We start from the raw sequence: 15,010 nt of genomic DNA on the forward strand, positions 1-15,010 counted from the left end.
CTTTTCTCCTTCTTAGCTGTTGACAGAAAAAGCTTAGCCTCTCTCTCTCTCTTTCTTTCAGACCTTTCGGGTTCATACTTTGGCAGGACGAGCAACGTGTCACATCGTGATCAGAGCTTAAGCACCATGGGCAGTTCTCATGCAGATCCTTCACCGACATATGGCATCCGCACTCGCTACAAGGTTCAAACCCAGATTTCTTCAGTGGGGACATAGTAGCGCTACCAAATATTTCTCTCGATACTGTTGAGATACAACGGAGAGGTGGAAAACCGTTCTTGTGGAAGAAAGGCAACTGACGTCAGCGCGCCGGCCAGGACTTCTTATCGCTCCGATGACGTCAGACGGAGTCACGTGCGGAGCCAAGCAACTGAGGCGTCCTCATCGACGCAGAGAGCTAGGAAAAACATTCAGTTGAATGCTGGCACACTGGGAGAATTCATAAGGTGAAGAATCCACAGGTAGGTGCACCCATCAGAAAATGCTCGTACCACCCAAAAACCCATACCCACCCTAAAAACCAAAAATATCCTTACCACCCCAAAACCTGGAAATGCCCTTACCACCCCAAAACCCCTAAAGTGCCCTTAACACCCCAAAACACACATCCACCCTAAAACCTAAAAATGGCCTTACCACCCCAAAACCCATACTGACACTAAAACCTAAAAATGTCCTTACCACCGCAAAACCCATACCCACCCTAAAAATACCCTTAACACTCTAAAGCCCACACCCACCCTAAAGCCTAAAAATGTCATTACCACTCAATAACCATTACCCACCTTAAACCCTAAACACCATATATATATATATATATATATATATATATATATATATATATATATATAAAATGTCACTTACCCAGTGTACATCTGTTCGTGGCATTAGTCGCTGCAGATTCACATACTGTGCACATCCCGCCATCTGGTGTTGGGCTCGGAGTGTTACAAGTTGTTTTTCTTCGAAGAAGTCTTTTAGAGTCACGAGACCGAGGGACTCCTCCCATTTCGACTCCATTGCGCATGGGCGTCGACTCCATCTTAGATTGTTTTCCCCGCAGAGGGTGAGGTAGGAGTTGTGTATGCTAGTAATAGTGCCCATGCAATGGAGTGAATGCGCATGTACATAATAAAGTTTCAAGTAATCTATTTACAAATGTACAAATGTTTAAGATCTACTTCTAAACGGCTACAGGCTCCCGGGGAGGCGGGTGGGCGCATGTGAATCTGCAGCGACTAATGCCACGAACAGATGTACACTGGGTAAGTGACATTTTCCGTTCAATGGCATGTGTAGCTGCAGATACACATGCTGTGCATAGACTAGTAAGCAGTTATCTCCCCAAAAGCGGTGGTTCAGCCTGTAGGATTTGAAGTAGTTTGAAATAATGTTCTTAGTACAGCTTGACATACTGTTGCTTGTTGTGCAGTTAGCACATCTACACAGTAGTGCTTGGTAAATGTATGAGGCGTAGACCATGTTGCTTCCTTACATATTTCATTCATTGGAATATTTCCTAGAAAGGCCATGGTAGCACCTTTCTTTCTGGTTGAGTGTGCCTTTGGTGTAATAGGCAGTTCTCTTTTAGCTTTAAGATAGCAGGTTTGAATGCACCTAACTATCCATCTAGCAATGCCTTGTTTTGAAATTGGATTTCCTGTATGAGGTTTTTGAAAGGCGATAAATAGTTGTTTTGTCTTTCGAATTAGTTTTGTTCTGTCAATGTAGTACATTAGTGCTCTTTTGATGTCTAATGTATGTAGTGCTCTTTCAGCTACAGAATCTGGCTGTGGGAAGAACACTGGTAATTCTACTGTTTGATTCAAGTGGAACGGTGAGATTACTTTTGGTAAAAAGTTTGGATTTGTTCGTAGAACAACTTTATTTTTGTGTATTTGAATAAATGGTTCTTGAATGGTAAACGCTTGAATTTCACTCACTCTTCTTAGAGATGTGATGGCAATTAAAAATGCAACTTTCCACGTTAAGTATTGCATTTCACAAGAGTGCATGGGCTCAAAAGGTGGGCCCATGAGTCGTGTTAAGACAATGTTGAGGTTCCATGAAGGAACTGGTGGCGTTCTTGGTGGTATAATTCTCTTTAGGCCTTCCATAAACGCTTTTATGACTGGTATCCTAAATAATGAAGTTGAGTGCGTAATTTGCAGGTAAGCTGAAATTGCAGCAAGATGTATTTTTATGGAAGAGAAAGCTAGTTTTTCTTTTTGCAAATGTAGTAAGTATCCTACTATATCTTTTGTAGATGCGTGTAAGGGTTGAATTTGATTATTATGGCAGTAATAGACAAATCTTTTCCATTTATTTGCATAGCAATGTCTAGAGGTAGGCTTTCTAGCCTGTTTTAGGACCTCCATACATTCTTGTGTGAGGTCTAAGTGTCCGAATTCTAGGATTTCAGGAGCCAAATTGCTAGATTCAGCGATGCTGGATTTGGATGCCTGATCTGTTGTTTGTGTTGTGTTAACAGATCTGGTCTGTTTGGTAGTTTGACATGAGGTACTATCGACAGGTCTAGTAGTGTTGTGTACCAAGGTTGCCTTGCCCATGTTGGTGCTATTAGTATGAGTTTGAGTTTGTTTTGACTCAACTTGTTTACTAGATATGGAAGGAGTGGGAGAGGGGGAAAAGCGTAAGCAAATATCCCTGACCAGTTCATCCATAGCGCATTGCCCTGAGACTGATGTTGTGGGTACCTGGATGCGAAGTTTTGGCATTTTGAGTTTTCCTTCGTTGCAAATAGATCTATTTGTGGTGTTCCCCAAATTTGGAAGTAAGTGTTCAGTATTTGGGGGTGAATCTCCCATTCGTGGATCTGTTGGTGATCCCGTGAGAGATTGTCTGCTAACTGATTCTGAATTCCTGGAATACATTGTGCTATTAGGCGAATGTGGTTGTGAATCGCCCAATGCCATATTTTCTGTGTTAGGAGACACAACTGTGTTGAGTGTGTCCCTCCTTGTCTGTTTAGGTAGTACATTGTTGTCATGTTGTCTGTTTTGACAAGAATGTATTTGTGGGTTATCATGGGTTGAAATGCTTTCAGCGCTAGAAATACCGCTAACAGTTCTAGGTGATTTATGTGTAACTGTTTTTGCTGTATGTTCCATTGTCCTTGGATGCTGTGTTGATTGAGGTGTGCTCCCCAACCTGTCATGGAAGCATCTGTTGTTATCACGTATTGTGGCACTGGGTCTTGGAAAGGCCGCCCTTGGTTTAAATTTATACTGTTCCACCATTGAAGCGAGATGTATGTTTGGCGGTCTATCAACACCAGATCTAGAAGCTGACCCTGTGCTTGTGACCATTGTGATGCTAGGCACTGTTGTAAGGGCCGCATGTGTAACCTTGCATTTGGGACAATGGCTATGCATGAGGATATCATGCCTAGTAGTTTCAGTATTATTTTGACTTGTACGTTTTGTTTTGGATACAAGGCCTGTATTACATTGTGAAATGTTTGTACTCTTTGTGGACTTGGAGTAGCAATCCCTTTTGCTGTGTTGATTGTTGCTCCCAAGTATTGCTGTGTTTGGCACGGTTGCAGGTGTGACTTTGCGTAGTTGATTGAGAAACCTAGTTTGTGTAGGGTTTCTATGACATATTTTGTGTGTTGTGAACACCGTTTTAGCGTATTGGTTTTGATTAACCAATCGTCTAGGTATGGGAACACATGTATTTGCTGCCTTCTGATATGTGCAGCTACTACTGCCAGGCATTTTGTAAAAACTCTTGGCGCAGTTGTTATTCCGAATGGCAACACTTTGAATTGGTAATGTATCCCTTGGAATACAAACCTTAGGTACTTTCTGTGTGAAGGATGTATTGGTATATGGAAATATGCATCCTTTAGGTCTAGTGTTGTCATGTAGTCTTGTTGTTTGAGCAGTGGGATTACGTCTTGTAGAGTAACCATGTGAAAATGGTCTGATTTGATGTAGGTATTTAATGTTCTGAGATCTAGTATCGGTCTCAGGCTCTGGTCCTTTTTGGGTATCAGGAAGTACAGTGAGTAAACTCCTGTGTTTAATTGATCTCTTGGTACTAATTCTATTGCTTCTTTCTGTAGCAATGCCTGAACTTCTAGTCCTAGAAGATCTATATGTTGTTTTGACATATTGTGTGTTTTCGGTGGGACGTTTGGAGGGAATTTGCGAAATTCTATGCAATAACCATGCTGGATAATTGCTAAGACCCAAGTGTCTGTTGTTATTTCCTCCCAATGTGTGTAAAACTTGGTTAGTCCCCCCCCACAGGTGTTATGTGTTGGGGATTTGTGACCTTGAAGTCACTGTTTGTTTTGAGGAGTTTTGGGACTTTGGAACTTTCCTCTGTTTCTTTGAAACTGTCCTCCTCTATATTGTCCCTGAAAACCTCCCCGCTGATACTGGCTCTGGTAAGTGGGCTTTGTTTGTGAGGTTGTGGCTTCTGTGGTTTGCCCTCGAAACCCCCCTCTAAATTGTGTTTTTCGAAATGTGCCTCTGCTCTGCGGGGAGTAGAGCGCGCCCATGGCATTGGCCGTGTCAGTGTCTTTTTAAGTTTTTCAATTGCAGTGTCCACCTCCGGCCCAAACAACTGCTGTCCGTTGAATGGCATATTCAGCACAGCTTGCTGTATCTCTGGTTTAAATCCTGATGTACGCAGCCATGCATGCCTCCTTATTGTTACTGCTGTGTTGACAGTTCTAGCAGCTGTGTCTGCAGCATCCATTGCTGATCGAATTTGATTATTGGAGATATTTTGTCCCTCTTCTACCACTTGCTGCGCTCTTTTTTAGAACTCCTTTGGCAAGTGTTCAATAAGGTGTTGCATCTCGTCCCAATGGGCCATATCATATCTGGTTAGCAAAGCTTGCGAATTTGCAATACGCCACTGGTTTGCTGCCTGTGCCGCCACCCTTTTGCCTGCTGCGTCGAATTTTCTACTCTCTTTACCTGGAGGTGGCGCGTCTCCTGAAGTATGAGAGTTGGCTCTTTTGCGCGCTGCTCCAACTACAACAGAGTCTGGTGATAGCTGTTGTGTGATGTACACTGGGTCTGTTGGTGGCGGTTTATATTTTTTATCTACTCTTGGAGTAATGGCTCTCCCTTTGACAGGCTCTTCAAACACTTGTTTGGAGTGTTTTAGCATTCCGGGCAACATTGGCAGACTTTGATATTGACTGTGCGTAGACGACAGTGTATTAAAAAGGAAGTCATCTTCAATGGGTTCTGAGTGAAGGCTGACATTGTGAAATGCTGCTGCCCTTGATACCACTTGAACGTAGCCTGTACTATCCTCAGGTGGCGAGGATCTTGCTGGATAGCATTGAGGACTATTGTCTGACACTGGTGCGTCGTAAAGGTCCCATGCGTCAGGGTCATCTTGACTCATCCCCGTATGTGTTGGGGATTGCATCATTGGTGGAGTGGTTACCGGTGATAGTTGTGGAGAGTGATGTGGGGATGGTGGTGGTGTTACTTGTTTAGCCACTTTTGCTTGTGGCTGTTTGTCCTTGTCTTTGTCTTGGAAGGCAAGTTTTCGTTTCATTCTGATTGGAGGAAGAGTGCTGATCTTTCCTGTATCTTTCTGAATAAAGAGCCGCCTTTGCGTGTGATCTGGCTCTATTGTCTGTAATTCTTGTTCAAATCTGTGTGTCTTCATTTGAGAGGACAGTCCTTGTTCCTCTGAATAGGAACTAATTTTCGGTTCGGAGGCCCGAAACACGGAGCGAAAAGGAACACGTCCGAACCTGATGGCGGAAAAAAAACAATCTAAGATGGAGTCGACACCCATGCGTAATGGAGTCGAAATGGGAGGAGTCCCTCGGTCTCGTGACTCGAAAAGACTTCTTCGAAGAAAAACACCTTGTAACACTCCGAGCCCAACACCAGATGGCGGGATGTGCACAGCATGTGTATCTGCAGCTACACATGCCATCGAACATATATATATATATATCACTTAAACCACTTAATACTTATATGTACTTACCAGCAAAAACTTTGCCATTTATACCTTTAGAACAAAATTTGCTGTAAAGGCATGCATGATAAAGGTATATTTGTGGTAAAGGCATTGTTGTAAACGATGTTTCCCCCTGAGATAACTGTGTCCGGCTTGTTTACACAGCACCTAATGTCAATCACATTTGCTTGATTGACTTGAAATGCTGACATGTGTATTGTGCAGCCTCTTAAAAAAAGAACGCTTGACAATGGAATGTGCTACGTCAGAACTTTATGAATGTGTTTCTGTTTCTTATAGTACAATTCACCAACAGAGCACAAGTCTGGTCCGCTTCTCACATTCAATTACTTATCATTTATTTATTTACTATATGCTTCTCAGAGTTCCTAATTTTAACTGATATAGGAGCTGAGGTGCAAGACTGCGAAGTAACTTATTTCATGTTACATAATGTGTAATGTGATAGGTGTTTTAAGAGTGCATCACAAAAATAAATTGTTATTAGAGATATTGGGCCTCATTATGAACCTGGCAGTCTCATGACAGTCAGGTTCGCAAATGCGGTTGGACCGCCGCCAATGCGGCGGTCCGAGTGCCATATTACGACCGGGGCGGTAGTGGCACAGGATTAGTTGTTCTGGCAGCCTGTCGGTCCCGGCGGTCCTACTCCTCCAGGGCAGCGCTGCAAGTGCTACCCTGGGGATTACGACTTCCCCCCTGGGGATTACGACTTCGTTCTCCACCAGTGATTTCATGGCAGTTTCACCGCCATGAAAGGGCTGGTGGAGAACGGGTGCAGTGGGCCTCCCTGGCCAGCACCGTCGCAATGTTTACTCTTGGTTTTGCAGACAGTCAACATAGTCCTCCCTGCATTGCAGCCGGCTCGATTTCGAGCTGGAGACAATGCTGTAGGGTGTTTCCTGCTAGGGCAGAGGTCAGAAAGTCTAGTTTCCATCCACCCAAACTCATAATTGGCCAGGCAGGGAAGCAGCCACAATGGCAGCAACCTCGGCATCGGAAATTCGGCGGTCGGTGAAAACCGTCCGCCAAACTCATAACCAGGCCCACTGTTATTGACTTTGATTTTAGTAACTGTTAACATGCTATAACGATATTGCACTGGGAGCATGATGTTCTCTTTTTTTTTTTTTTTTTACACTTATGTAATTTGGTTTATAACTTGGTATGGACTGCGTCAAGTGTAGAAAATATTTTTCAAAATGTGGAAAAGTGAAAATTACTGAAAGATAGTGGAAAAGTGCTATGAAAGAAATAGTTTAAATATACAAATATAAAATAAGGTAAATATGCATTGTATACATTTACTTGTAAAATAAGTTTTTTACATTTTGAAAGCGTTCATATTTAATATGCATGACGTAGTAGTAAAAGTATTTTAGTTATAATATGATGGTAATATTTTTATACAAGAGTGCTTGTGAACGGAGGTAGGAAATGGTTGTGTAGTATGTGTATAAGTAAGCTAATGTCAGTTCATGGTGTGTGTGCTAGGCAATTGTTAATAATTGCAGGTATATTCTTTTAGCAAAATAGTTGTCTAGGTCTCTATTAATAATGTTTGAAAGGCACGTAAGAAACATTATTATGACAATGTTGTAGTAAATCCAATATTATAAACCTCAAAATAGAGGTTAGTGCCACACGCTTACATTAGTCCAGATACATGTTTCAAGGCCAGCATCATATAGGTTTATTTTTTTAAGTAATGAAGACATGGTCATCCGTTTGAAAAAACAAATGTGTTCTAATATTGCAGTGCACAACCATTTCAATGCAACTAATAATTTCTCTGCAGGAAAATAACACCGATTAAAACCTTCTCGTGGGTTTTCAGCAGAGGGTGTATTTACCTTGCATCTTAACCCCTTCGCTGCCAGGCCTTTTCCCCTCCTGCACCAAGCCTGGCTATTTGGGGCAGTTCGCGCTTAGGCCCGCATATCTTTTTGTTCACATAAGCTAGCCAAGCCAAATTTGCATCCTTTTTTTCCAACATCCTAGGGATTCTAGAGGTACCCAGACTTTGTGAGTTCCCCTGAATGAGACCCAAGAAATTAGCCAAAATACAGCAAAAGTTCGTTTTTTTAAAAACAATGGGAAAAAAGGGCTGCAGAAGAAGGCTTGTGTTTTTTTCCCTGAAAATGGCATCAACAAAGGGTTTGCGGTGGTACAATCATCATCTTCCCAGCTTTCAGGAACAGGCAGACGTGAATTAGAAAACCCCATTTTTCAATACAATTTTGACATTTTACTGAGACATACCCCATTTGTACTATTTTTGTGTGCTTTTAGCCTCCTTTCAGTTAATGACAGAAATGGGTGAGAAACCACTGCTGGATCCCAGAAAGCTAAACACTTCTGAAAAGTAGATAAAATTCTGAATTCAGCAAGGGGTCATTTGTGTAGATCCTACAAGTGTTTCCTATAGAAAATAACAGCTGAAATAAAAGAATATTAAAATTGAGGTGAAAAAAACAGCCATTTTTCTCCACGTTTTACTCTGTAACTTTTTCTTGCGATGTCAGATTTGTGAAAGCAATATACCGTTACGTCAGCTGGACTCTTCTGGTTCCGGGGATATATAGGGCTTATAGGTTCATCAAGAACCCTAGGTAACCAGAGCCAATAAATGAGCTGCACCTTGCAATGGGTTTTCATTCTATACCGGGTATACAGTAATTCATTAACTGGAATATAAAAAATGAAAAATAGGTATCAAGAAAACTTTTATATTTCCAAAATGGCCACAAGATAAGGTGTTGAGAAGCAGTGGTTATTTGCCCATCTCTGAATTCCGGGGTGCCCATACTAGCATGTGAATTACAGGGCAATTCTCAAATAGACGTCTTTTTTACACACTGTCTTTCATTTGGAAGGAAAAAATGTAGCAAAAGACAAGGGGCAATAACACTTGTTTTGCTATTCTGTGTTCCCCCATGTCTGCCGATATAAATGGTACCTCACTTGCGTGGGTAGGCCTAGCGCCCGCGACAGGAATGCCCCAAAACACAACATGGACACATCACATTTTCACAAAGAAAACAGAGCTGTTTTTTGCAGAGTGGCTAGCTGTGAATTTTGGCCTCTAGCTCAGCTGGCTCCTAGGGAAACCTAGCAAACCTGCGCAGGTTTGAAAACTAGACACCTAGTGGAATCCAAGATGGGGTGACTTGTGGGGCCCTGACCAGATTCTGTTACCCAGAATCCTTTGCAAACCTCACAATTTGGCCAAAAAAACACTTTTACCTCTCATTTTGGGTGACAGAAAGTTCTGGAATCAGAGAGGAGCCACAAATTTCCTTCCATCCAGTGTTCCCCCAAGTCTCCCAATAAAAACGGTACCTCACTTGTGGGGGTAGGCCTAGCGCCCGCAACAGGAAAAGCCCCAAAACACAATGTGGACACATCACATTTTCACAAAGAAAACAGAGCTCTTTTTTGCAAAGTGCCTAGCTGTGGATTTTGGCCTCTAGCTCAGCCGGCACCTTGGGAAACCTAGCAAACCTGCACTGTTTTGAAAACTAGACACCTAGGGGAATCCAAGATGGGGTGACTTGTGGGGCTCTGATCAGGTTCTGGTACCCAGAATCCTTGGCAAACCTCAAAATGTGGCCCAAAAAAACACTTTTCCTCCCATTACGTCAGCGGCACAGAAGAGGTTAAATCAGAAGGGTACGATTTCACATCCATTGACCTTACCTCGACTAAGGCAATAATTCCTTTGTCTTTCTTGTGTGTCCTGACGATTGTTCAGATGCAGACATTCTTCTCTGTTCATGATGAATAACTCGTTGTGATTGGGTGCCATGCCACCTGTTGTAAAAAGAAAAAAAACATGATTTCCAATCGCTTCACATTGCTGTTGTGCTGATTTATTAATCAATCCCTCAGCATCCTTCATTTTGAATGTATCCTTACTTTCATGAAGTGTGCAGGGGTTGGTATAACAAAGAATCCTACCCATCTCTAAGCTCTTAAAAATAAAGACATTCGGACTAGTATTAATCATATGGCTTCTTCTTCTGTGCCTGTTGCTAAACGCCTTTGCACCTCGGAGTCCACTTTTGGGGTCCTAGGTTCAAGACAAAGAGTTCCAGTCTCCATTTAGGTTACACACAGCACAGCAGGCCTTTTTCTGAGTCTTCACAGGTCTAGAAGTGTTATGATTTTAGGTTCTTGGGATGCCATTTTTATTCCCAGTTCCAGTCTGCGGATGTGGGGCAGCCCTTTTTTTTTAACCCTAAACTGGTTATGGTCAGTTCTTCCCTTTCCCCTTGGTTTGGCTCCAACCTGTCTAGACAAGCAAAGGGCAGGTACGTTCATGTGTGAGCTTCATCTGCCAGTGACTAGTTTGGCTTCTTTTGAAGTCACAAAGAGCTGGGTACAGCCCCAGGCTACCATTTGAAGTGCAATAATTTTTTCTAATTTTCTCGCATTCTCTCTCATTTTTCTCTTTCACGCTTTTTCCCAACTTTCACTCTTCCCTCTCCACACGGGGGCTGCACCTGCGGCCCCTCCCCCCTTTTTTGTGCTGTCTTCCCCGCTCCCACCTCCCAGCTGTCCTCTCCTCCCCCTCTCCCTACCTAATGGGGCTGCGCGCAGCAGGGTGTGCCGCTGGCGTGCCAAAGGTGACCCCGTCTGTACCTGTCCGCGACCCAACCACGACCAGCTCCAGGACCCCTAGACCTCCCACCCACCACCTCTACACACCAGCAGCACTCCACGCACTCAACCCAGGATGCAACAACAACTGCAAGCCCTCATCACCGGCCAACACCCACGGACCCTTCAGCTGCCTCCACTGCCTCCAATCCTACACCACCACCAAGACCTTCGACCTGGCACAACCCACCTGCAACAACACACCCACACCAAAGATCCTGAAATGGCTCATTCTCAACATCCGCTCCCTCCACAAACATGCTACAGAAATCTCGGACCTCCTTGACAGCACCACCCCAGACGTCGCATTCCTCACCGAAACCTGGACCAACACCACCTCTGGCCCAGACATTGCCATCACCATTCCCCAAGGATACAAGATCACCAGCCACCCCCGGGTGGGCAATCACAATCATCCACAAGTCTAACATCCAACCGAGTACACACTCCGAACCGAAGACCCCACAAGCCTGATGGAACACCTTCCCTTCAAACTTCAGACAAGTCCAACGTCACCCTCAGGGGAACCCTCATCTACCGCCCACCCAGGCCCCGGACACCTTTCTCCAACTCCATCACAGACAGTATCAACGTGCAAGCCATTGAGGCATCCAAATACACCCTGCTGGGAGACCTCAACTTCCACCTCGACAACCTGCAAGACCCCAACACCGCATCCCTTCTGGACAACCTCCACAACATAGGACTCCGACAGATCGTGACGGAAGGAAAATGTCACTTACCCAGTGTACATCTGTTCGTGGCATTAGTCGCTGCAGATTCACATGCTGTGCATAGTCCGCCGTCTGGTGTTGGGTCGGAGTGTTACAAGTTGTTTTTCTTCGAAGAAGTCTTTTCGAGTCACGAGACCGAGGGACTCCTCCCACTTCGGTTCCATTGCGCATGGGCGACCCCATCTTCACAACCACACCTCCGAACTTCCATGGACAGGCCATCGTTGCATCCATTTCTCCTTCAACACACCTACCATCCTCAGACCCCAACACCAACCATCTCGTAGAAGCTGGGCAAGAATCATCGACGACCAGCTCATCGCCACCCTCGCCAACTCCGCCCCCTCAATCGCACACAACGATGACTCGAACATGGCAGCCCGCACCTTTCACAAATGGATCGACAACTGCACCAACACCATAGCCCCCCTCAAAAAGAACAACAGCACGCACGCCAAGAAAGCCAACTGGTTCACTGCAGAACTCAGAGAACCCAGACGCACATGTTGACGCCTCAAGAAAATCTGGAGAAACACCAAATCTACAGAAGCCCAAATCAACTTCGGAGCCGCCAACACCACACACCACCATCTCATGAAAAGCACCAGAAAGAAAGCAATACAAGAAAGAATCTCCTCACATACACACAACAGCAAGGAACTCTTCAATATCATCAAGGAGGTCGCCCAACCTAACAGCGAAGCAACGGACATCCCTCCCTCACAAGATCTCTGAAGCAAACTTAACACATCCTTCCACCACAAAATCAAGACCACCTACAACAACGTCAGCTAGGACAACCTACGTGCAGACCCCCCCCATCGGAACCCGAAACCAAATCACCAACTGGACCCCCCGCACCACCGAAGATACACTGAAGACAATGAGGACTATACACTCCGGAGCCCCCACAGACTCACGCCCCCACCACATCTTCAACAGAGCTGCTGAAACCATTGCCCCCAAACTCCGTATCACCATCAACCGCTCCCTAGCAGATGCCTCCTTCCCCAACAACTGGAAACACGCCGAGATCAACCCTCTCCTCAAGAAACCCTCGGCGGACCCCACAGACCTAAAGAACTACAGGCCCATCTCCCTGTTCCCTTTTCCAGCTAAAGTAATCGAGAAAGCCATCAACAGCCAACTTGCCACTTTCATCGAAGACCACAACTTCCTCGATGCCTCCCAATCTGGCTTCAGAAAAAAACACAGCAACGAAACAGCCCTTCTAGCCGCAACAGATGACATCTGCTCCCTGCTGAACAAGGGAGAGACTGTGGCCCTCATCCTGCTCGACCTCTCGGCGGCCTTCGACACAGTCTCCCACCACACGCTGATATGCACACTTCAAGAGGCCGGCATCAGAGACTAGGCCCTCGACTAGATCCAATCTTTCCTCTCCAGCAGAACTCAACGACTAAGACTCCACACCTACCACCTGCGGAGTTCCCCGGGGATCCTCCCTCAGTTCCAAGTTGTTTAACATCTACATGCCCAGCTAGCCACCATCGTCAGAAACTATGGACTCAACATTGTCTCCTACGCTGACAACACCAAACTCATCCTCTCCCTATGCAACAAACCCCAAACAGCTAGACACAACTTCCACGAAGGCATGGGAGCAGTCGCCAATTGGATGAAAAGCAGCTGCCTACAACACAACACAGACAAAACTGAAGTACTCATCATGGGCCCTCAACCCGACGCATGGAACGACTTTTGGTGGCCACCCACCCTCGGAAGCCCGCCCATCCGCACGAACCAAGCCTGCAACCTCGGGATCATCCTAGACTCCAAACCCAACATGGACTGCCAAAATTAACTCCGTCGCATCCACCTGCAACCGGTAAACCCTGGTGAATATTGCGTATGCAAACAGAGCAGATTTTGGGGATTACCTGCACTATTACAGTGTATTCTCCCAATCCCAGGCGCATCATTTTGAATGCAGCACCAACTGCACATCCAGTAGAAACATACCCACCATAAACCCTAAAAATACCCTTACTGCCCTAAATCCCATACCCACCCTAAAACCTACAAATGCTCTTACCACCCCAAAACCCAAACCCATTCTAAAAACTAAAAGTGCCCTTAACACCCTAAAACCCACACCCACCCTAAAGCCTAAAAATGCCATTACCACTCAATAACCATTACCCACCTTAAACCCTAAACACCTTATATATATATTTATATATATATATTTATTTATATGTCACACTTCGACTACTTAATACTTATATGTAATTACCAGCAAAACCTTTACCACCGATATACCTTTACCATTCATACCTTTAGAACAAAATTTGTTGTAAAGGCATGCGTGATGAAGGTATATTCGTGGTAAAGGCATTGGTGCAAATGCATTGCGTGGTAAAGGCATTGTTGTAAACGATGTTTCCCCCAGATAACTGTGTCCGGCTTGTTTACACAGCACCTAATGTCAACCACATTTGCTTGATTGACTTGAAATGCTGACATATATATTGTGCAGCCTCTTCTAAAAAGAACGCTTGACAATGGAATGTGCTACGTCAGAATTTTATGAATGTGTTTCTGTTTCATATAGTACAATTCACCAACAGAAGACAAGTCTGGTCTGCTTCTCACATTCAATTACTTATCATGTATTTATTTATTTATTTATTATATGCTTCTCAGAGTTCCTAATTTTAACTGAACTGATATAGGAGCTGAGGTGCAAGACTGCGAAGTAACTTATTTCATGTTACATAATGTGTAATGTGATAGGTGTTTTGAAGAGTGCATCACAAAAATAAATTGTTATTAGAGATATTGGGCCTCATTACGAACCTGGCGGTCTCATGACAGTCAGGTTCGCAAATGCGGTTGGACCGCCGCCAATGCGGCGGTCCGAGCGCCATATTTTACGACCGGGGCGCTAGTGGCACAGGATTAGTTGTTCCGGCAGCCTGTCGGTCCCGGCGGTCCTAATCCTCAGCACTGCCCTGGGGATTACGACTTCATTCTCCTCCAGTGATTTCATGGCAGTTTCACCACCATGAAAAGGCTGGTGGAGAACGGGTGCGGTGGGCCTCCCTGGCCAGCACCGTCTCAATGTTTACTGTTGGTTTTGCAGACAGTCAACATTGCGCGTGTCCTCCCTGCATTGCAGCCGGTTCGATTACGAGACGGAGACAATGCTATAGGGTGTTTCCTGCTAGGGCAGAGGGCAGAAAGTCTGGTTTTGTCCACCGACCTAGTGGGAAACTCATAATGGGCCAGGCAGGGAAGCAGCCACAATGACGGCAAACTCCCCGTCGCAAGTTCGGCGGTCGGTGAAAACCGTCCACCAAACTCATAATCAGGCCCACTGTTATTTACTTTGATTTGAGTAACTGTTAACATGCTATAAAGTTATTGCACTGGGAGCATGATGTTCTCTTTTTCTTCTTTTTTTTTTTTTACACTTATGTAATTTGGTTTATAACTTGGTATGGACTGCGTCAAGTGTAGAATTTTTTTTCAAAAAGTGGAAACTACTGAAAGGTAGTGGAAAAGTGCTATGAAAGGAATAGTGGTTAAATATACTAATATAAAATAAGGTAAATATGCATTGCATACATTTACTTGTAAAATAAGTTGTTTTACATTTTTAA

The 15,010-nt window shown here is 44.5% G+C and overlaps 1 protein-coding gene across 2 annotated transcripts in view; it reads right to left on the minus strand.

Moving 5' to 3' along the window:
- The window catches only part of LOC138300138 (zinc finger protein 684-like), a 150,669-nt gene that overhangs the window by 74,913 nt on the left and 60,746 nt on the right, over positions 1-15,010 (minus strand). For both annotated transcript variants that reach the window (XM_069239076.1, XM_069239075.1), the window contains exon 5: positions 9,688-9,801. In XM_069239076.1, the coding sequence (XP_069095177.1) occupies positions 9,688-9,801 (114 nt within the window). The remainder of the gene's footprint in view (positions 1-9,687; positions 9,802-15,010) is intronic.

This window comes from Pleurodeles waltl, chromosome 6 (genome assembly GCF_031143425.1).
Source record: "Pleurodeles waltl isolate 20211129_DDA chromosome 6, aPleWal1.hap1.20221129, whole genome shotgun sequence".
NCBI classification, from domain to species: Eukaryota; Metazoa; Chordata; class Amphibia; order Caudata; family Salamandridae; genus Pleurodeles; species Pleurodeles waltl.